General features: G+C 54.5%; 1 protein-coding gene across 6 annotated transcripts in view; it reads right to left on the bottom strand.

Moving 5' to 3' along the window:
• Positions 1-1,752, bottom strand: part of DAB2IP (DAB2 interacting protein) — a 134,131-nt gene extending 132,379 nt beyond the window's left edge. For all 6 annotated transcript variants that reach the window (XM_030817755.1, XM_030817742.1, XM_030817745.1 and 3 more), the window contains exon 1: positions 1,482-1,752. Coding sequence is in view for 5 of the 6 variants with exons in the window: in XM_030817742.1 (XP_030673602.1) it covers positions 1,482-1,605 (124 nt within the window). In the remaining variant the exon portion in view is untranslated. The remainder of the gene's footprint in view (positions 1-1,481) is intronic.
• Positions 1,753-22,837: the final 21,085 nt, after the last annotated feature.

Genomic DNA, 22,837 nt, shown 5'->3' with positions numbered 1-22,837 from the left:
AAGTCATAAAGCTTGAGCCCAGATTCCCAGTCTCCCCGACCAAGTTCAGGGGGAGGGAGTAAGTACAGAATTAATAGTACTAAGCCTTTTCCCAGGTCTTAGAAAGTACAGAATTAAATAGAAGGACAGAGACAGGAGAACCAAAACCTGAACCACGGAGATAAAGCCTTTCCCCAGATCTTTAGTACTCTCTCCAGGGGGAGGGAGTACTAAAGGCTTAGTAGTATTAATTCTGTACTTGTAAGTAACTTAGTACTGTTAATTCTGTACTTACTAAGACTTCAGGAAAGGCAGGAGTGGAGGGGATCACAGGCTGTGAGAGACCCTTGAGGACTGAACTACCAGCACACACCTGTGCACACGCTTAGCCTCAGCTTGAACCCTTCTGTGCAACAGGGAACTCACTACTTCCTGAGGAAGCCCTGGACTGCACATCGCTACTCAGCTCTGACTGTGGGAAAAGCCTTCCCCATTCTGGGGGAAGCAAACGAACACTGCCTGCCTGCTTCATTTACTCTCACACTGACAAGAAAACTGAAGTTCAGAGGCAGCTCAGCCCAGGTCACACAACGGCAACCTGCAGGGTGGGAATGTGGCCCCTCTGGGTCTACCAGATTCCCTGCATGGCATTTGTTAGCACAGGGCCCGGCTTCCCACTTTCAAGATAACCTGATGGTGTCAACTCGGCCCAGGTCCCTGCTAAGGAGCCGTCTTTCTCCTCCCTTTCACCCCAGGGGCACCCTCGGTGGGCCTGAACCTCTGCCTAGGACTCCAGCCTCCCCAGAGCCCCCTTGAAGGCCTCCTCCTCCCAGGGGGCTTCCCTCCCTCCCACTCAGCCAGGGAAGGAAGTCCCGGCCCCCACCCGCCCAAACGCAGCCCCCGGGATCACACGCATTTCCAGCCGAGGATCCTGTTACTGGAAAAAGAAAATGCTGCTCGCACCTCCCCCTCCGTCTCGTCCTGCCTCCTGAGCTTGATGGAGAGAAACTTTGCAAAGGAGCTGGCACCCACCCGCTCGAGGGGTCCCGGTTCCTTCCCTGAGGTCCACCCACTTGTCCTAGCACCCAAGAGGTGGGGAGCCCGTTAAGTTCCTGGAAAGGGAAGAAAGAAGTCCGCGGCCTGGGCTGGGAAGGCAAGGTGTGGGAAAGCTCAGACCCACCCTGGGTTACTTTATTGCCCGGCTGCTGAGTAAACTGAGGCACAGTGGGGTAGGAGCTCTGATCTGAGATGCGGAGAAAGATTCCAGGCTCCCCTCTCCCTGTCCGTGGCTTAAGAGACCCTAGAGCCTCGGCTTCCCCCAGAGAGAGGAGGACTAGGCAGAAGCTGGGGGAATGGGGGGTCCGGCAGACTCAGGAAGGGGCGGATGAGGAAACCCCCGGAAAATGGCTGGAAGGAGGATCCCGGTCCCTAGCATCCCAGGGCATCAGGTGGCTTAGTGGCCTTAGGAGGGCCTAGGGGTCAGGGGTCGGGGTGGCGCCTACCCCTGGCAGGCCGGGTCCGGCTGCGGGAGCGGCTCCTCTGTCGCTGCAGCCGGGGCCGCCTCAGCAGCCGGTAGTAGTAGGAGGACCTCCCGGTGCTCTTCCTGGCGCTGCCGCCCGCGGACATGCTGCCGCCCGCCGGGCACCGGGCCGGGCCTGGGCGCGCTCACACGGGCCCCATCGGCCGCTCCGGACAGCCCGGCGGGCGCCCCCGCGTTCTCCCGCGCTCGCCCGAGCGGCCGCCGAGGCCCTGGCTGCCCCACAAAGTCTCTTAAACTCCTCCTCCGCCTCCTGCCCCCTCCCGCTCCCCGAGCAGCCGGCCCCGCGGCGGGGGCTGGGGACCCGGAGGCCGGGCTGGCACCGGCCCGGAAAGTCAGTGCCGGAGAAATCCCGGCCTGGAGTCGGCGGGGCGAGGCGGCCCGGAGTTTCTCCGGGACCCCAGACGGGTCCCCCCGAGGGTTCTGGCTCCCACCCCCGCGCCCGAGGGTTCGACCGTCGACCTGAGGGAGCACCAGGCACCAGGCACCCAATCCCGCCAGCGCGGGTAGACGGTGCACACCTGCTTGTGCGCTCTCCGGAGCCCGGGGTAGGACGCATGCTTGGGGACGGTCACCTTCAATTAGGGTCCGTTCCTGCCCCAGGCTCGCTGGGCTGAGAAACGACCCTCACTGCTCCGCAGGCCCGGGTCCAGCCAGATTGAAAGACTGCCCTGTGATGCAGGATACTTGCCTATTCTTTACGTTTTAAAGGTTGTCCCCTCTGATACACGTATCATTTTTATATAATTAAAATCACGGTGTCTGTTTCAAGCACTCAAAGCACTGAAGGCAGGGCAGAACAATCCCTGCCCTACTGTAGGGATCAGAAACTCAGGCTGGTAGAAGGAAAGGTGCCAACTCCCTCTATTGCATTGGCTGAAAAGCTTTCTCCCAAGTCACTCCTCAGCTCAAGAACCTTCCGTGGCTCCCCAGAGCACAATGGCAATACATCTAAACATCCTTGTTATTTGGACCCCAAATAATCTTGCTCCAACCAAAGTCCCCTCCAGCCTCACCTCTGCTCCCCCTAATTCTCACTTCTCTTTGCTGTGCTGCCAGCAGGGACTGCCTTCTTGGCTATTTTCTCCACCCGACCAAAGTCCACCCTTTCAGGACACAGCTCCTCCACCCTTCCCTAACCATGGCCCACAGTGCTCTCTCTCTCTCCCTGCCCCTTACCTCTTTAGTAACATTCGTCATTTAAATTATTAAGACACCTGCCTGAGCTGCCTCCTTTGAAGTAGAGAGGGGGAAACTGAGGCCTTGGCAAGGAGGTCTTGCCTCAGTCACATGGAAAGTGGCAGAGGCAAGTGGTCTTAGCCTGGGGCTCTTAACATTCAGACTTAGGGGTTGGGGGTGTGAGTCACCGCAAAGTGCCTGAGGCCGGCTCGGGGATCTTCCTCCAGAACAGTGGGAAAGGTGGGGCCCTGGAGGGGGCGGGGCCGTCTGGGCAGAAATCCAGGCCGGGTTTTGCACCTCACAGGGGAAGCCCCCTCCCTGGCTCTCTCAGCCAGCGGGGAGGGCCCCCAGTCCTGCGGAGCCTGTCTCACAGCTGGAAGCCAGGCGCCTTCCCTGACCAGGGGGGAGGGGCAGGAGGGGTGTTACTACACCAAACCCAGTCTGAGGAGTCCAGAGCCATCAGCTGCCGTGGTCCCCTCTTCCCCGAATACCGGCCAATCCCACGGGAAGATGGAAAACCAGGGTGCCCAAGAGGACACCCTTAGCCTCCTTTGGGTTAGGCCAGGGGTGCCCAATCTTTTGGCTTCCCTGGGCCACATTGAAAGAAGAATTGTCAGGCCACACATAAAATATACTCACACTAACCATAGCTGATGAGCTAAAAAAAAAAAAACCTCATAATGCTTTAAGAAAGTTTATGAATTTGTGTTGGGCTGCATTCAAAGCCATCTTGGGCCACATGCAGCCTGTAGGCTGCAGGTCGGACAAGCTTGGAGGCATTGCCCTATTTCCTTTTGACAGCAGACATGGTGCAGGAACGTCTTTAAAAAGAAGCCCCTGGACAAAGCGCACACGCAGTCACTCAGTCCCCAGGCAAGCTGGGGGCCTTCTTAGCACGCATCCTCCTCTGGCCAAACTGCCAGAACCCAGTTCAGCGCCTCCTCACACAGGTGGGGTTCCGAGCGCCACCTGTCCACACCTTGGCACTTCCAGGCATGACTAACCTCCGTAGCCAGGCCCACGGGTTCTGGGGGTGAGGGACTCCCAGGAAGTCCTACTCAGGGCGGGGGCAACAGTCCTGCTCCCAGGGCCTGAGTTCATCTGGCCCATTTTGTTTCCCAAAGCAGGAACCCTCTGATCAGCCAGGTTCTAGCCCTCCCTGGAGAGGACGGGAGGCTCACAGTCAACTCACTGTTATCAGTGGTGTGGGCAAGTGGTCTTAGCCTGGGCCCCCAACAGGAAGTCTGAGGAGTGTGTGTGGAGGGGAGAGGGGGCAGTAACTTGGAACTCAAGACCTCATCTGTAAGCACAGTTGGGCTCCAAAGGTCTGGCATGGTCTCCCCACTTCAGCTTTTCAAGTCCTCCTCTGTGCCTTAGTTTCCCTACCTATAGGGAGAACGTATGGACCCCAATCCATCTGCCTTGTGGAGGAAGGAGGGTCAGCTAGTGAAATGGAGGAAGCTTGTGCATTTCCGACCTTGGGATGGGAACGGGCATCGCCAACCAGCCGAGCTGAGCATCTCCACGGGTCTGGGGCAGGTACTCACTGGGTACTGAGTGGGAAGAGGGCAGGGCAGGAGCTAGGAGAGAGAGAGCCCAGGCTCCTTTTTCCTCCTAGCTCCTGCCCAGGACCAGGGCAGTTAAAGGCTGCTCCCTGTACAGCCCAGCAGGGGACCTGGAATCAATCCTGCTGGGGAACTGGCCCCCCATCTGCTCCCACCTCCCACCATTGCCCCTGTGGCTTTCTCCCTCTGAACAGGAGAAGCCCTGCTTCCAGCGCCCACCACCACCATCACTGCTTCCTGTGACAGACCAACAGATCGGGCTTTCCAGCCCTGCCAACGTGAGAGCCTCAGTACCTACAGGGCTAAAGGTCTGGTCTTATTCTCCCACCTCCAGAGGGGCTCCTGAATAGGCCCATCTCCCACCTCTCCCATGTGCTACTTTTGGGGGGACGGGGCTGCAGCCCCCAAATCACCCTCGCTCAGTGAACAGGCATATTTCTGGGTTTCCCTCAAGACACTCAATTCAGTGGGTCTGGAAGGGGCCTGGAAACATGCGTGTTTAATAAGTAGGGGTGTGGGTACTGGGGCTGGCTAAATCAGATCTGACCCAACCCCACCACCAGCACCTTCACCCTCCCTTCAAAAGCCTCCCAAGGCGAACTCTCAGAGACCAAGCTGTGTCACAAAGCGATCACCTCCCGCTTGTACCCCAACCCATTTCAGCCTCCTTGGTCATCCTCCAGACACTCTTTCCCACCACCAGTCTTCGCCCTGTGGGTGGGACCTGGACCGCTGCCACCAAGCTCTTCCCTCTGCACCCACCTGGTGAATTTCTGCTTACCCTTCAGGACCCAGCTCAAGCGTCCCCTCCTTTATTTTTTTAATTTTTTAATTTTTTTTATTTCCATAGGTTTTGGGGGAACAGGTGGTATTTGGTTACATAAGTTCTTCAGTGGTGATTTGTGAGATTTTGGTGCACCCATATCCCAAGCAGTAACTCAGGATACACTAAACCCAATTTGTCGTCTTTTATCCCTCCCCCGCATTCCACCCTTTCCCCAAGTCCCCAAAGTCCATTGTGTCATTTTTCTGCCTTTGCATCTCATAGCTTAGCTCCCACTTATGAGTGAGAATATACGATGTTTGGTTTTCCTTTCCTGAGTTACTTCACTTAGAATAATATTCTCCAATTCCCATCCAGGTTTCTGGGAATGCCACTAATTCATTCCTTTGTATGGCAGAGTAGTATTCCATCATATATATACACATATATATGTATATATGTGTATATATAATGTGTATGTATGTGTATATATGTGTATATATATGTGTGTATATATATACATTTTTGCAATTGCAAATTGAAGCATCCCCTCCTTAAAAAAATCTACTCTGATTCCAAGGAGAGACACCCCCCTCCTGGCTCCTGGTATACCCCACTAGTCAGTTTGAATAATGGGGACACAGGAGGCTACTTGTGAAGACCAGGGAGGGATGGACCCAAAAAATTCCCCTCTAGGCAGAAACCATCAGCATCCCTGCTGGAAAAGAAGCAGTGGGTAGCATCAGAGCTGGGCTGAAAGTCCAAGTACATCATGGGCCAGGCCAGGGCTGGGTCAGCAGGGGCCCAAGAGGAAGGGGAGGGAGGCTAGCCCAAGGCAGTCTTGAGTACCTCTGGGGTGTCAGGGTTGAAGTCAGTGAGAAAAGAGAGAAAAAAAAGCATATTGCCAAAATTACCTTTGAAAAGCCTTAAACTGCCTATAAAGCATAGTTTTTCCTCCAGTCTTAAGACAGATCACCCATTTCTGCAGCTAAGCACAAAGCAGAAGAGCACAGCCTTCATCGATGGGCCATGCTGTACAGGGGGAATGACAACAGCAACCACAACCAGTTATCTTCAAACACCAGCCTCCCCCAGGGGAGGAGAGATGCTCGTGCGTGGGGCACCACAGAAACCCAAGGCTTCTTAACAGAAGAGGGTTACAAGTTTGACCTCAAGAGGTTTGTTTGAGGGTGGAGTTTGGGTTTAATCCTAAGCATGGTAGCTGAACTGCATCTAGCATGCACTGTGTCCCAGATCCTGTTCTCAGCATTCTACCCACACCATCTCATTTAATTTCAGAATAATCCTAGGAGGCAGATGGTTCTTTCTTTTTCCAGAAGAAATGTCAAGAGGCAGAGAGAGGGTAGGCGAGTTCCCTAAAGTCACAGGGCTTGCACTAGGAGGCAGGATTTGAACCCAGGGGGCTGAAAGGAGCAATGATCATAAGGTTGAGCAGTACTGAATGCAGAGATGGGGGAGTGGAAACAGTCTAGAACTTTCTTTAATAGCCAGCTTTGTCAAGGGACAGGAGGAGGCTAAGGGCGACAGGAGTCCTGACAGGGGAAGCATCGGAGCCCACACTAGGCCCCACACAATGGGTGTCTGGAAGGCTCAGACCTGTCAGGTTTCCTGTTGGGATGAGGGTGGGTGGTGGTGACTGGGGAAGTCCCCAGCCAGGCAGGCCTGCACACATCCGCCTCCCAGGACAGTCTCAACCTTTCAGTCTCTGGAGCTCTGGGCACGGGTGGGGGTGGGGGAGACGGAGGACACTTGTGGTTAAGGTCATGGCCTCTGCCCCAGGAGGTGGCCTGTCTGGCAGGCAATGACGACTTCCTGCATCCACTGTTCATCCGGGAATAAGGCTGGACCAGGAGCAGGATCTTCACTAGGAAGATGGGGGAGGCTGGAGCCAGGTCACCCCATTCAGGGAAAACCATAGACAAGCCCCGAGAGGTCACACTAAAGCACTCCAGGCTAGCCAGGCGACCACCACTGCCACTGCCGCCCAGACTTCCTCCCAAAAGCCACCGATATATTTAATGACATCGTTTGCAGAAAACGGTGCAGTCAGGGACGAGATGACCCCAGGCTTGGATGGCTCTGCCCCTCTCAACACAGGCGGAAGTGGGGGACCAATCAAGCGTGGACATTTGAACACACACAGACAGAGCCTCGGGGAGTGAGAGTGTTTTTCCAATCAAGTCACCCAGGGCTGGGCTGAGGGCAGAGCCCTCGGGAGAGGCCGGGGCTCTAAGAGGGGGTCACCACGTGATATCTCTGGGTCTCAGGTTTCCACGTGTTAAATGGAAATGAGACAGCTCTGCTCAGCTCACCTCCCAGAGATTCCATCAGGATCTAAAAATCTCCCCATTCCCCAAACAGCCACCAGTCCTCCAGAAGCCCAGAGAAGAGGACACGCACATCTCCCTCGTACATGTCGACAGCCTGTCATAAAGCCCCGGAATGTCCAAGATAGAAGGAACTTTGAGAGAAACTGATGAACGAGGGAAGCTGAGGCCCTCAAAATCAGCTGCTTGCCCAGAGGACCCTCCCTAACCCATGGCAAACCGGGATCTGGCATCAACTCTGCAATCACCGAGGGTCTGGTTGGCTGTCTCATCCCAACGCAGAGCAGTCAGGGTGGGGCAGCATCTCTTCCTGAAGATTGGGAAGTGAGGCCAAGGGAGGGAGCGACTCACCCAAGGTCACACATGGGGCTGGGGATTAGGGTGGGCTCCACCTTGGAACCCAAATACAGCCGCCAAGACCACCTCTCACCGTCGAGAGCCTGGACCACCTCTCCCAGAACGCCTGCTGCCTTCTGCCCACAGGACCCCTGGGCTTCCACTCCACACTGGCTGCCCTGAAGTTGAGGGCTCCAATCCTGTGGCCCAGGGGAGACTAATCCACTCTCCAGGCCCCAGCCCCAGCCCTCCTTCCTCACCCCAACCCTAGCAGCCGGCATTTCAGCCCAGATGGCCAAGCCTGGAGCCACTCTCTCTGTGTACTTCCTCTCCCTGCCCTGACCCAGAAACGCTGCCAAGCTCCAGGTGGGCCCCGGGCCCCAGTGAGGCCCACAGCCCCTCCTTTCTCCCTGGCCCAGGCCTGGGGCTGAGGTTCCAGGTCTCTGGGCTTCTTCCTCCCCCTTCAGTATGGGCCCAGACAGCTCCGCACCCACTGGGGAACCAGAGGGGGTGGCATATGGTCCCAGTGTGAGGTCAGGGAGACCCCTCCCTTCTCAAGCAGGCCTGCCTGGTCATCTGTGAACCATTTCGTGGCTGGCACTGGCCTGGGTTCCAGGGGAGGGCCTTGCTCAACTCCTGCAGAGCCCACAGAGGAGGACAGCTGAACGGGCCCTGTAGTCAGCTCCTAGGAAGCCACCATTCAGGTGGGGGATTTGGAGTGATGAGCCTTCCCCTCTTCACTGTGTGACCCCACATCACTGCCTCGCTTCTCTGTGCCTCCATTTCCTAAGGTGTAAAGGGGTATACGAATATTTTGTGAGGTTGTGGAAGAGTCAAATAACATAGTGGATCAAAGCCTTGTGTATAAACTGACAAGCAGCTTCCCCTCCTGGCTCTTTTCTTTTTTTCTTTTCTTTTCTTTTCTCTCTTTCTCTCTCTCTCTGTTTTTTTTTTTTTTTTTGAGACGCAGTCTTGCTCTTGTTGCCCAGGCTAAAGTGCAATGGCGTGATCTCGGCTCACTGCAACCTCTGCCTCCCAGGTTCAAACAATTCTCCTGCCTCAGCCTCCTGAGTAACTGGGATTACAGGCGTGTGTCACCACGCCCGGCTAATTTTTGTATTTTTAGTAGAGACGGGGTTTGGCCATGTTGGCCAGGCTGGTCTCGAACGCCTGACCTCAGGTGATCCACCCACCTCAGCCTCCCAAAGTGCTGGGATTAGAGGCGTGAGCCACTGCGCCCAGCCTTTTTTTCCTTTCTTTTCTTTCTTTCTCTTTCCTTCCTTCCCTCCTTTCTCCTTCCTTCCTTCCCTCCTTTCTCCTTCCTTCCTTCTTTCCTTCCTCCTCATTTTTTTTTTTTTTTTTTTTAGACAAGGTCTCACTCTGTTGCCCAGGCTGAAATGCAGTGGTGGGATTATAGCTCACTGTGACCTCGAGTGCCTGGGTTCATGCAACCCTCCTGCCTAGCACTACAGGTGCGCATGTCACCATGCCTGGCTAATTTTTTAATTTTTGGTAGAGACAGGGTCTTGCCATGATGCTCAGACTGGTCTCAAACTCCTGGCCTTAAGTGATTCTCCCACCTTATCATCCCAAAGCGCTGGGATTTGAGCCACCACACCTAGCCTTGGCTATTTCTTTTCTCACAAATTTGTGGATTCGTTGAGAGGACAGTCCAGAGTTGAGCAGTACAGCTCCCGGCCCAGAGCAGGCTCTTAGCAACACTGGGAAAGATGATGGCAACATTTGAAAAAAGTGGCTGAGCCTATCTGACCTGGAGTCAGCACTGAGAGAATTTGGAGGAAGGAAAAGTCCTGGAAGACTGCCTGGAAGAGGAGACACTGGCATGGAGCTAGATGGCTGAGTAGGAGTTGACTGGGTAGAGAGCAGAAGAGTATATTCTTGGAGGGAGAGAAAAGCCCCAGAGGTGGAAATGAGCAAAGCATGTACTGGAGACAGTGGGTAGAATGGGGAGGCTGGAGCAGAGGATACAGTGGGGACTGGGGAGCAGGCTATGTGAGGGGTGAGATCAGGGAGAAGAGACAGGGAGATAGATCCAAGTTGGGGTGAGGCCCAGGCAGCTTCTCCAGAGGGGAAAGAGAGAAGTGGTAAGGATAGAACTCTGGTGGGAGATCTGAGTTTGAGGCTTAGATTTGTCACTGTGTGGCTGTGCAACCTTGAATAAGTCACAGTGCTTCTCTGATCCTCCCTCTGCAACCATGAAAGAAGGGGCTGGCTCCATATGGCAGGCTTACAGGTGTGGGGCTGGACTGGATGCCATTAACTACATTGGGAGCATTCAGAAACAGATTCCAGGGCCCTACTCCCAGCATCCCTGAATCCAGATTTTGATGGGTAGGGCAAAGGAATCTGTATTCTTAAAAGAGCTTTCTAGTGGCTTTCTTGGGGAGCCACTGGCTAAGATAGTTCTGGACTCAGCTTGATACCTTTTCAATCTCTGAATGTGCCAAACGTGGTCCCACCTCAGAATCTTTGCATCTCCGTTTCCTGTACCTCATTCCCACAAACCCCAGATCTTCAGATGGGCAGCTCCTTCCTGTCATTCAGGCCTCAGCTCAAATATCACACCCTCAGAGACCTTCTCTGGACGCCTTATCTCAAGTGCCTTTGCCCCAATCTCCATGATATCCCATTGCCCTGTTTTATTTTCTTCCACATAGTGCTTCCTGAAACTATCTAATCTGTGTATTCAGATGTTCATTAATTTGTCTCCCCAAACTTTAACGAGGACAGGAACCTTGTGAGTCCAGTTCACAGCCATATGCCCAGTGCATAGAATAGCACTCAATAAATGTGTGATGAACGGGGTGAATGAAGGGAGCTGGGCTCAAAGCCCCTATTCTTTTTTTTTTTAGAAAAGAAGCTGTGGTTCCAGCACTTTGGAAGGCCAAGAGAGGAAGACCACTTGGGCCCAGGAGTTTGAGACCAGCCCTGGCAACATAGTGAGACCCTGTCGCAAAAAAAAAAAAAAAAAAAAAAAAAAAAAAAAAGCCAGGTGCGGTGGCTCACACCTGTAATTGCAGCACTTTGGGAGGCCGAGGCAGGCGGATCACCTGAGGTCAGGAGTTCGAGATCAGCCAGGCCAGGAATGGTGAAATCCCATCTGGAAGCTGACACACGAGAATTGCTTGAGCCCAGGAGGCAGAGGTTGAAGTGAGCTGAGACTGCACCACTGCACTCCAGCCTGGGCAACAGAGTGAGACTCAGTCTCAATAATAATAATAATAATAAAAATTAGCCAGGCATGGTGGTGCCTGTAGTCCCAGCTACTTGGGAGGGTGAGAGGATTGCTTGAGCCAGGGGGGTTGAGGCTACAGTGAGCTATGATCGTGTCACTCTCCTCCAGCCTGGGCAACAGAGAAGGATGCTGTCCAAAGAAAGAAAGAGAGAAAGAGAGAGAGAAAGGGAGAAAGAAAAGAAAAGAAAAAGAAAAAAGAAGAAGGAAGGAAGGAAGGAAGGAAGGAAGGAAGGAAGGAAGGAAGGAAGGAAGGAAGGAAGGAAGGAAGGGAAGGGAAGGGAAGGGAAGGGAAGGGAAGGGAAGGAAGGCTGGCTGTGGGACCAGGAACAAGTGACCTACCTCTCGGGGCCTGGGGTGACACATGGATGGCAGGCTGGAAAGTTTATTTTTGAGTGGCAGCTGAGGATGGTCAGGAGGCCAGGGTGCAAATCCTGACCATGAAGGAGCTGGCACAGAGCTTGCACTCGGTGAATGAATGAATGGATGAATAAATGCCTTCACTTTGCTATGTGCCTTTGAACAAGGCTCCTCTGGCTCACAGCCCCAGCCTCCCCTCCTACAAAATGGGGTTGGCCTGGGTGGGTGTTCAAGGCCATTGGGTATTGACACTCAGAGCCTCTGTGTCCAATCTGGAACATAAATGGGAGCCACAGCTGGTGTTAGAGGAGAGGCAAGCACTGCCAGAGCCACGGTTCTCACATTTACTGGCCTTTCCTGAGGATCCCACCTAGCCCATAGCTGGCATCCTAGGGCCAGGTAGGTGGGAATTAAATGGAGCTTCTGCCATCGTCATTCCTCAAATCCCCTTGGGAGTGAGAACAATCCCAGCTCTGCCCCCATCCTGGGAAGAGCATTTTGTCTGGAAATTCTACCAGGAAAACGAGGAAGGGTTGGGCCCCTATAATTTCTGCACCTGCTCAAACAGGAAGTAGCAGAAAGTTTGGGGCCAAGAAAAACAAGTTCAAGGTCATCCTGGAAATCAGCATCCCCCATAGCTAGGGAGTCACCCAATCCCAGGAGGAGCTCTCTTAGTGATTAATGATTAACAGACAGATGGGGTATAAAGAGGGGATGGCCCAGGACCCACCCTTTAGCCTGTCACCAAAGGCTTAAGAGGAAGCAAAATTCACCTAGTCTTGTCTAGCATACCTTTGGTGACAGGGAGCTCACTACCAAACCAGCCCCCCATTGTCCTGAGAAAGTATGAAAGTGAAGCTGCCTTTCCACAACTGGGAACTGCAGAAGGCCTCAAGAGATCTAGTGGTCAGCCCACTCTCAAGTCAGAGGTCAAGAGGCTCAGAACTGGCCCCACCCCACACCGTAGGCCTGCCCACAGGTTCCCAGCAGCAGAGGAAGCTGTAGCAGGCAAAGTAAGGAAGGGCCAATTGGAGAGTTGGGGCTGGAGTTTAGCCTGCAGCCCAACCCCTAGTCCTTCCTGACTCTGATGCTGGACTTGGGGAGGGGCCGACCTCTGAATGATCCTCATTTAAAAGCCCAGAGGACATGGTGTGGGGGGAGGTGGGGAGGCCTGAAGTCACCCCAATCCCACTGAGAGTCCTGGGGAGGCAGCTTGGGTGACAGAGGCCCTCTCCTCTTCCCCTGCAGCCTCTGTCCCGGGAAGCTGGAGGAAGTTTCACAATGTTCTGGGCCTGCTTTCTCTGACGTCGCATTTCTTGTGTCCTCCTGGTGCTCCCTCTCTCATTGTCGCCCCCCGACACAGGCTCCCATGCACACACAGGCCTGTCTTCCCACCCAGGCCCACACCTACCTCTCCCGAATGGTGGGCTCTTTCTAGATCCCCACTGCCCAGCCCAGGCCCACACAGCAGCCTGGAGCCCTCAGCAGATGCTGATCTGCGCTGCCCCCTGCTGGGCTATGGAGCCCTAGGATAAAGTCCCCCTTGCCCCACGCATCACCCAGGACTCCCAGGGCTCCTGGGGTTATGCCCACGGAGGACCCCTGGGTGGCATGGCATAGGATTCCAGTCTCCTAAGCAACTTGGGCCAGCCTACCCCATGCCCTCTGGACCCCTGTTCCCCTGATGCAAGGAAGGGGATGCCCAGAACTTCAGATCTTGGACTTTAAGACATTCCAGTCCCCTGGGATGTGGGTTAAAGTGCAGACACTTGGGCCCATCCAGCAGAGTCTAAGTTAGCCAGTCTGGGGAACAGCCCAGGAGTCTGCATTTTTCATCAGTGGGCAGTGGGCCCACAGGTCATTCCAAAGCAGGTCATCCGTGGGCCGCACTGAGCCTCACTCGCCCACCTGTTACTCTCTCTCAGGCTTTGAGACCACAGCCCCCAGTAAAGACCTGAATCTGCTTTGTCCAAACTGCAGCCTGTTCCTTTTTTTCAGCATCGCATGTGGTTTTTCTGGAAAGGAAGAGTGAATGTGAGTCAGCCAGGTGGCTCAAGAGAGCTGTGGCAGGGAAGGTGAGCCAGAAAGAGTGGCCAAAGGCCAGCAGGGCCAGGGCAGCTAGGGCAGGGGCTGTGTTTCAGATTTCACTCTGGCTGTTTTATGGAGAACCACACTGAGGAGGCAGCGGAGGATTTGGGGGGACAGTTCAGGGGGATGGAGGCAGGGAGGGGTTATAAACCTCATGGTACAGATGGGCAAACTGAGGCCCAAAATGGAGAACACCCAGTTTGAACAATCCCTGGCCCACAGTGAAGCCCCCAGCTTCCACCTCCCTCTGCAGGCTCCCCATGTGGTCTGGATTCTGGGGCCCAGCAGGTCATCTAGGGCCAGGCAGCAGCTGTGACTGGCACCCTTTGTCCTGGTCCCTGTGCCCTCTGACCTCAGCAGGTCCTGGGCTGATTAAAATATCCCCTTACAGCTCTGATAGGCATGGTATCCCCTTACAGGGCAGAGAGGGACACCGTCCCATCTGAGGCAGTACAGCCAGCTTGCCGCTGTGCTCTGACCACCCCTGGGAGCTGCACACTGCTAGCACAGGGAGATTAGAGGACTTTGACCTAGAGGGTTTGCAGAGACCTGCTAGGAGAAAGCAAAGCTCAGAGAGGGGAGAGTTGCCCAAGGCCACTCAGTGCATACTTATTAATCCCAATTCAGTGCTTCCCCTTTGTCAGGCAGTGTCAATTCAGCGAGTCCTTCTAACGACCAAAAGCAGTGAATCCTGTTACTCTCGCATTTTACAGGCACTAGAGTTGATTAGTGGCAGAGACAGGATTCAATCCCACACAGCCTTGACTCTAGTCCTAGCCTAGGGTAGTGGTCAGTGGATATGGCCCCAGCGCTACTCCTATCTTCCCTCTTACCACACCCTACTCCTATCCCTTCCCCAGCCACCCTGGCCCCCAGCCCTCCACTGCTTCTTTCCTTTGTGTCTTTGCTCCCGTGATTCCCACCTCCTAGGATACGGGACATGGGGCTGGCTTTGTAGACTTGGAGCCTGCTCTGTGAAATGGGCTCTTCTGAGCTCCAAATTCCAGCTTGAGGCTGTCCACCTCATCACCTTCATTGACATCTCCCAGAACCAGGGCATTGCCATCTCTACCTTTGGGGACCTCCATCCCCCCAAACTGTCCCCCCAAATCCTCCGCTGCCTCCTCAGTGTGGTTCTCCATAAAACAGCCAGAGTGAAATCTGAAACACAGCCCCTGCCCTAGCTGCCCTGGCCCTGCTGGCCTTTGGCCACTCTTTCTGGCTCACCTTCCCTGCCACAGCTCTCTTGAGCCACCTGGCTGACTCACATTCACTCTTCCTTTCCAGAAAAACCACCACTCCCGTCTCCCAATTCACTGCCTCCTCCACAGCCCTCCTGCAACACTCTCTCTGAGCTCCCTGTGCCTTTCCTCCAGGGAGCCCACTGCTTTGTGCAGTGCCATACAGGCGTCCCTCGGTATCCCAGGGGTATTGGATCCAGGATACCAAAATCCAATCAGATACCAAAATCCAAGCATGCTCAAGTCCCTGACATTAAAACATAGCATATGCATACCATCCTGTATACTTTAAATCATCTCTAGAATACTTACAGCTAATACAATGTAAATGCTATGGAGATAGTTGTATTGTTTAGGTAATGATGACAAGAAAAAGTCTGTACATGTTCAGTACAGATGCAATTTTTTTCTATCTTCAATCCTGGGTTGGTTGAATCCACAGATGCAGAACCCGTAGATTCGGAGGGCCGACTGCATATTTTTTGATGATTCATCTCACATCTGTCCTCCTGGCACACTGCTCTCCCTGAGGGTCATAACCCAGTGCCCAGCTTGGCATTGTCACACAGCAGCTGCCAATGGGCGAAGGGGGGTGTCACCACTGAGTACATAGGAAGTGTGCACATCGGAGCCCCTCGGACCCCGGGCCTCGTGCATCATGAACCTGCCAGGCTCACAGCAAAACAGGGCCAAATGCCTTCCGCCCCCACCCCAAACAAGTCACTGCTCAGGACTTCTTAATTTTCCTCCCCACAGGTTGCAGGGCTTCTCATTCTGTGATTTATAGCCCATCAAATAAATTCCCCCCATTATCTTTCACATGCAGCACTCGGCCTCTCTGCCATTTAATAATACATTTGGCTTGCTGGGCCTCTCCCGGGAGAAATCTAAGGCTTGGCTGCAATTCGGGGGCAGGCAACGCGGAATTCCAAGGGCTCATTTCAGACCCAAACCTTCAGCAGATCTGAGCCTCCTACTCAGGGGCTAACTGGGCAGGGTCCCAATCCCTCTCCCCTCCCTTCCTCCAACAGAGAGACCATTGGCAGAGACGTCTCAATGTCCACTGGAGCTCTAGTGGCCAGTTTTACAGCAGGGGAGACCCTGCTTCTTCCCCCACTAGACTCGTTGGTTTCAAGGCTCCACAGCCATGATCTCAATCTACCTTTCCAATTCCCCGAGCAAGGCAGGAACCCATTGGAACCGTTTCACAGACGAAGTAGCTTCTCTGAAATACAGGGAGGTTGCCCCAGCCCTGCCCACTCCACGGGTGCTTGCTAGGCTCAGCCAGCAGAGAGTTCAAGGGTATCCTCTGTGCCAGGCACTGCACCCAGTGCTTGACTTGAATCGTCTCATTGCATCCTCACAAAAGCCTTCAGAGGGAAAAGGTGCTATTATGCCCATTTTACAGATGGGGAAATCAAGCCTCAGAGACACTAAATTTCCCTAGGCTCCTCCAGGAAGCAAATAGCAGCTCCCTGGCGGGAAAGTCTCACTGGAATGAAGGATGAGAAGGGGCTGGAGGCTACAGAGAACTCATGGCTTCATGCAGAGCCCTGCATTACAAAACAAAGTGTCCAGAAGGAAAGGAGAGCTCAAGGCTTTAGGATCTGAGAGTCCAGGGGATAAATCCTACCCCTGGGGGTTCTCAGCTCTGTGACCTAGGGCAAGTTCCCTAACCTCTCTGGGCCCAAACTCCCCACTTTGTAGAATCTGAATACTATCCTCCCAGAACTGTCACAAGACTTGAATGAGACTGCACTCAGGAAGCTGCCTGGTAAACTGCCCAGTCCTGCACTGTGTCATTTTGGCTTGTTAGAACGGAGGAATCAAGATACGGTGTAAAGACATGCAAAGACTCCTCCAGGCAGACATGGGACTGGCGGTTCAGAACCATGTGGGGATCTGGGCAGAAGACAGGGCTCCTCCTCAGCCCCATGCACCCACAGGCCAAGCTGCTTACCTCACTCTCGTACCAGCCACCTCCTGCCCAGGCTTGGGAGAAACCAGACAGCCCTCCTGCTCCCGAGAGCACAGGTCCCAGCGTTGCTCAGCTGGGGAGGGCAGCGAGGACTGGGCGTAGGTGCACTCCAGGCTAGCCCAGGCCAGGCCTCCCGCCTCTCCTCCCACCCAGCCACCAGGTCTGCTTCCCTCCTCCCTCCTGCTCCTGAAAGTTTCTGCTTCCACTTTATAGTTTCCGTGGCAACCACTTCTCTTCCTTTGATTGTTTCCTTCTTCTCAGTCACTTTGCCATCTTATGCTAAAAGGAGAATAAAAGCAGGCCAGAGCAGGAGGTCTGGCCAGGAGGAAGAGGATGGAGAGTGACAGGGCCAGGGGTGGGGGGTGACCTCCACAGTGCAGCCCTAGTTCCACCCCTAAAAGCCATCTGAGGCTGGGCACCGTGGCTCACGCCTGTAATCCTAGCACTTTGGGAGGCCGAGGCAGGTGGATTGCCTGAGCTCAGGAACTTGAAACCAGCCTGGGCAACATGGCGAAACCCATCTCTACTAAAAAAAAAAAATACAAAAAATTAGCCAGGCATGGTGGCGTGTACTTGTAGTCCCAGCTACTCAGGAGGCTGAGACACGAGAATTGCTTGAACTTGGGAGGCAGAGGTTGCAGTGAGCCGAGATCGTGCCACTGCACTCCAGCCTGGAGAGACAGAGCAAGATTCCATCCCCCCAGCCCCCCACAAAAAGACATCTGAACAGCCCCCCCGCCCAAAAAAAAAAAAAGACAGTCCCGGGGACTATCCCTTGGGAAGGTGCTCCGCAGCAGGGTCCCTCAAATGTGACTCTCCTGGGCAGACTGCCTGCCAGGCCCTGCAGGGGATGCCCACGGCTGCGTCTTTAAGGCTCTGTGTGGGGCTGGGCCAAAACCCGCTCCCCAATGTCTTGTCTTCACCCAGAGTGCTTTGCGTTTGAATGGCCTCCACCCTCAAGCCCCACCCTCTCTAGCTCTGGAAATCCTTTCTTGTCCAAGACCTCGCTCCCATCTCAGCGCCCCTCCTTCCTGTGGTTGCCCTGGTGCTTCCTAACCTCTCTCTCAGGTGGCCTTCTTCCCTGCAGACAGGCCATGCTGGCAGCAAAGCCAGTGCCTCCTTCACTCCGTTTCCATGCCCAGGCCCCTGCAGGGAGCTAAGCACACAGTAGGTCCACAGGACGTGGCCCTGAACCTACGGCCAGAGAGACCAGGGTTCCAGTTTCAGCCCTACCACCAGCTAACTGTGAGCTCTTCACAGATTTACTCCAGAACTTGGTGCTCCTGGTGGTAAAAAAAGGATGGAATTAACTTCCTCACAAGATGTTGGAGACTGAAATGAGTTTGTGGGGGGTCTGAAAGAGCCTGGAAATTTCTGAAGTGCTGTACCAACTCCGAGGTTATTTTTAGGCATTGAATTAGTGCTGTCCAATGAACAGCCCCAGGGTCTCCTTGACCCCACACACGGCTCTCTTTCTCCACCTGCTGACCTCCTGAGGCATTGACTGGCCACACGGAGGCCTGGCCTCTCCAGCCCCCCACGCCATAGTCACCCTCTACCAAGCTTCCCCTTCACACACATACACACACACACACACACATGCACACACGCACGCACACACATACGCAGGTCTGAGGCTGGGTGGGCTGCACTGACACAAAGGGCCCCATGGCATCAGGCATCAAACCTGCCTGGTGTTGGCTGTTCTGGCTGAGGGGGCTGGGGGTGCCTCTGAGGTACAAGTCAGCAGGGAGCAGCGGAGCCCATGGGGTGAGGGTGGGAGTGGAAGAGCACCTTCCTCCCAGCCTAGCCACAGGTGGTGGCTGGGGCGGGGGCAGGACCAATGGGGCTGTCCACTGCCTTCTCCTATTGCCACCATCTGCTTCCTTTAGAGGCTGGACCACCAGGGCCGGGGGTCTGGGTAGGCTACCCAGTTACATCTCCCGGCAGTGCTCTCCCCAGAGAAAGGTGCTCCTCTTCCACACTCCCACGAGGGCCTCCCCGCTTCCTCTTTGGCGCTGACAGTGAACTCCACCCCCACTGCCCACCCATTCTCAGACCTGCGTGTCACCCCTTCCAGACTGCGCACCGACGCTGCATCTGCCCAGGCTTGTGCTGGAGTGACGTTGCTTTCTAGGCACAAGGGGACACCTGGGGCCACATTGGCTCAGGGTGGGGCTCTTGTGTACACTGGGGGTGGCCATTTCACCCTCCTCCAAAGACCTGCAGGATTGAAGGACTTTGAGCAGATTCAGAAAAAAACAAAGACTTGTGAAATGTCAGAACTAAGAGAGTAAAGGCAGGGTCAACTGTGGCCGGCTGGGGCCTCTGCCTCCTCCACCTCTCCTCTTTCTGGCCCTACTCCTGTCTTAAAAGCACGGGATTCCCACATTGTCATTGGGAAGCCAGGCCATTCAGCTCCTACCCCGGGGTGCATAGGGGACCCTTCCTAGGACCTGGCATGTGAAAACCAATGCAAGTCGTGGCGTGGTCTCTGGAGGACCCTCCAAGAACTGTGTCCCTTTGTGTCCTAAGAGGGCTCTGACACAGTCCCTGTCCTCAGAGAGCTGACAGTCTGGTGGGACACACAGGCTTCCATAGAGAGTCTCGAACAAGGGCCCAAGGCAGAGGGAGCACAAGGGAGGAAGTAACTAATTTTGACTGACAGGGCAGGGAGAAATCAAGGAAGGCTTCACAGAGGTGGTGGCATCTGGGCCAAGCCTTTGAATAGGACTCCAAGAGGCTGCGGGTGTTGAGGAAGAGAGCAGCAGCCCCAGACCCATGGCAGAGACCTAACTTGACTTCCCTTATCCAAATGCCATGTACTTAGACGATGGTGAGGGTTTGGGCCTGGAGGATGCTGTCCTGATGTCCCCTTAGGTGAGCCTTAAATCTCCCACAATGGTCCAGAATGAGGCACATCCAGGCCAGCTCCTGTGGCCAAACCCTGGGGCAATGTCTGTCCTGGTCACTGCTGTCTCTGGGCAATGGCCTCAGAGCACCAGGGGGGATAGAGCCTGCCAGGTCTTAAAAGCCTAATGAAAAGAGTCTCCTCGAGTTCCCGGAGCAGCCCATTCCAGGATTTCACACCACCCCACAGTCAGCCAGGAAGTTCTTCCCCGTATCTAACCTACATCTCTCTTGCTGAAACGTACACCCACCTTGCTTTGGAGACACAGGAATAACAAAGCACAGACGTTGAACGGCCTCACCAGGCACTCTGTTTGCAGCAGAGGTGGTTTGGGGGGGGGGGGGCCGGGTCAGTGGGCAAAGACACAACCCCCGGCTCTGACAAGAGAGAACAAGGCCCTCTTTGTGCACATGATTAATTTATAGGCCTGGGGAGGGTCAAGCAGGAATGTCCTCTCTCTGGGCCTCGAAGGCTTCCCTGACCCAATTTAGAAGCTGCGTTTATTGTATTGTTCATGTCAAACCTTCCCGATGAGGTCTCTATTCCCAGCGTGCTCATGAATTTTCCAGGAGTTTAATAGTGCACAATTTGAGAACAATTTATTAAGAAGATTAAGCCCCCCAAATATGCTTCCACATGCTCTACAAAACACAGCAAATTTATTCTCCGGCAGCAGTGGGCTCCCACTGCCCGGAGCAGCTGGAACCCCTCAATCTGGGAGAGAGGAAAGCTGAGCAGGGTTGGGGAGCCCCCTGCAAGGGTCTAGGGGAAAGTGCATATGGAATTCCAGGACCCCAAGTATCAGCCCCAGCGTGAGCAGGCCCAGAGGTGAAGCTGCTCCTGCAGAATCCCACGTTCAAAGACCCCATCTTTGTCACGCCACCTTGCCCACGGCATCCCTCTTCAGGGAGGCTCCAGCGCTCACTCACAGTGGGACGCTGGTCTAGACACTTCCTGCTCTGAGACTTGGAAACCCAAGCAGAGCTCCCAGTGTCACTCTCTGAGGCCTGTCTCATTCACTGCACCTTCCTGACCCTGGGAACTCCTGGAGGAAAAGAATGGGGTTAGACGGCACCAGGTGTTGGAATGAGATGGAGTTTGTGTTTGACCCTTCCTGAGGGGTGGGAGTCTATACTGGAGGGGCCAGAGGAGGCCTTGCTAAGGGACAGCTGGACAGAGGAGGTGAGGGCAGGGGAGGGGGTGTCCGGGCCCCAGCCCTTAGGGTCAGTGGGGAAGAGAGCAGCTGGAGACCTGGTCTGTGCTCAGATACCAGCTGCAGAGACCCGGGCTTTGGTGCTGATCTGAAACTTCAGGCTTGGCCTCGTTTGTCCCTGCATGTCCTCCAGTCCACCGGGTCACCAGGACCCATCTGTTTTATCACCGGTAATAAACACAGCCAGAGCCATGGCGTGTCCAGCGCTTACTCTGTGGCAGGCACTGCGCTGAGCTTTAAATGCCTTGTCACATTTTACGCTTTTGCAGCAACTCTGCATGATAGGCGCTCCTATCACCGTGCATCTTAGATGAGCAAATTAATTCGCAAGCATAACAAACACACCGGAGGCCACGCAGCCAGTAACCCACAGAGGCCAGGATTCAAATCCAGGCGGTCATTTCCAGCCCCAGAGGTCTGAGCCTCCTGACCTTCCACCTCATTCCATGGTTGGGATGGCCCCTGGGCTCAGTTCAGCTCTCCACGTTCCCCATCAGATGACTGCAAGGTGTCAACGACGGCCACCCAGCCTCCTGCCCATCCTCTCCCATCGTCTCTCCACACAGCAACCAGGGGGTCTGTCCTCAAACCCAAACCTGCCCTGCTCCCTGCTGAAAGCCCTGCCATGGCTCCCTGGGCCAAAAGCAGAGTGCAAGCTTCTTTTTTTTTTTTTTTTTTTTTTTTTTTTTTGAGACGGAGTCTTGCCCTGTCACCAGGCTGGAGTGCAGTGGCACAATCTCGGCTCACTGCAACCTCCACCTCCCAGGTTCAAGTGATTCTCCTGCCTCAGCCTCCCAAGTAGCTGGGGCTACAGGCACGAACCACCATGCCCAGCTAATTGCTATATTTTTAGTAGACACAGGGTTTCACCGTGTTGGCTAGGATGGTCTCGATCTCTTGACCTCATGATCCGCCAACCTTGGCCTCCCAAAGTTCTGGGATTGCAGGCGTGAGCCACCACATCCGGCCGCAAGCTTCTTTGCCTTGCATTCAGGACTTCCATTCCCACCTCCCTTTGCTGTCTCCTGTATCCTCCAGTTGAACCCTGCTCCTCCCTGGGCACCACTCATGCCCCAGCCTTCTGGTCTCCATTTCTTTGCTTAGTCTGGTCCCTCTCGGCCTGACCTGCTTTCCCCTGTCTCTTACGTCAAAATTTTCAAGGCCCAAATCCAGTGCCACCTCCTCCACGAAGCCTTCCCAGGATGGCCAATCAGGTCCCAGTGGTGGAAGTGATTTCTCTCTCCTCTGAATTCCTGACAGTGCAGGGAGCTGTTCAGCTGTCTGTGTGCCTTGCCCCCTCCCGCAACCAGGCCAGGAGCTCCTGGAGGGCAAGGTCCTCTCTCGCCAGGAGCTGCTTTCCCCCAAAGGCCAGCACAGAGCTGGGTACAAAGAGCAGCCTTGCCCAGTCCATTCGACAGTCGGACACCTCGCCCCTGTCAGCATGGGGTAGCCCCCAGCCTGTGAGGGCCCCTCCCTGGGCCTCAGCAGGAGTCCTTTACCTTTCTTCGGTGCCATGGGCCCTTTGGGCTCTAGTAAGGTCTAAGGACCCCCTCTCAGAAAAATGTTTTTAAATACATAAAACAGGCTGGGCGCGGTGGCTCATGCCTGTAATCCCAGCATTTTGGGAGGCCAAGCCGAGTGGATTGCCCAAGGTCAGGATTTCGAGACCAGCCTGGCCAACATGGTGAAACTCTGTCTTTACTAAAAATACCAAAATTATCTGGGTGTAGTGGTGCACACCTGTAATCCCGGCAACTCAGGAGGCTGAGGCAGGAGAATCACTTGAACCCGGGAGGCGGAGGTTGCAGTGAGCCAAGATTGCATCACTGCACTCCAGCCTGGGCAACAGAGCAAGACTCCATTCAAAAATATATATTAAAATTAAAAATTAATAAATGAAAATACAAAAATTAGCCGGGTGTGGTGGCGCATGCCTGGTTATCAAAAAAAAATTTTTTTTTTTTTTTTTTTTAGGGCTGGGAGGTGCAGTGGCACAGTCTTGGCTCACTACAACCTCCACCTCCCAGGTTCAAGCAATTCTCCTGCCTCAGTCTCCTGAGTAGCTGGGCTTACAGGCACCTGCCAC

Source organism: Nomascus leucogenys, chromosome 8 (genome assembly GCF_006542625.1).
Source record: "Nomascus leucogenys isolate Asia chromosome 8, Asia_NLE_v1, whole genome shotgun sequence".
In the NCBI taxonomy this organism is placed as follows: Eukaryota; Metazoa; Chordata; class Mammalia; order Primates; family Hylobatidae; genus Nomascus; species Nomascus leucogenys.
The sequence above is the reverse complement of the archived record's forward strand: the minus strand, read 5'-3'. Positions and strand labels throughout refer to the sequence as shown.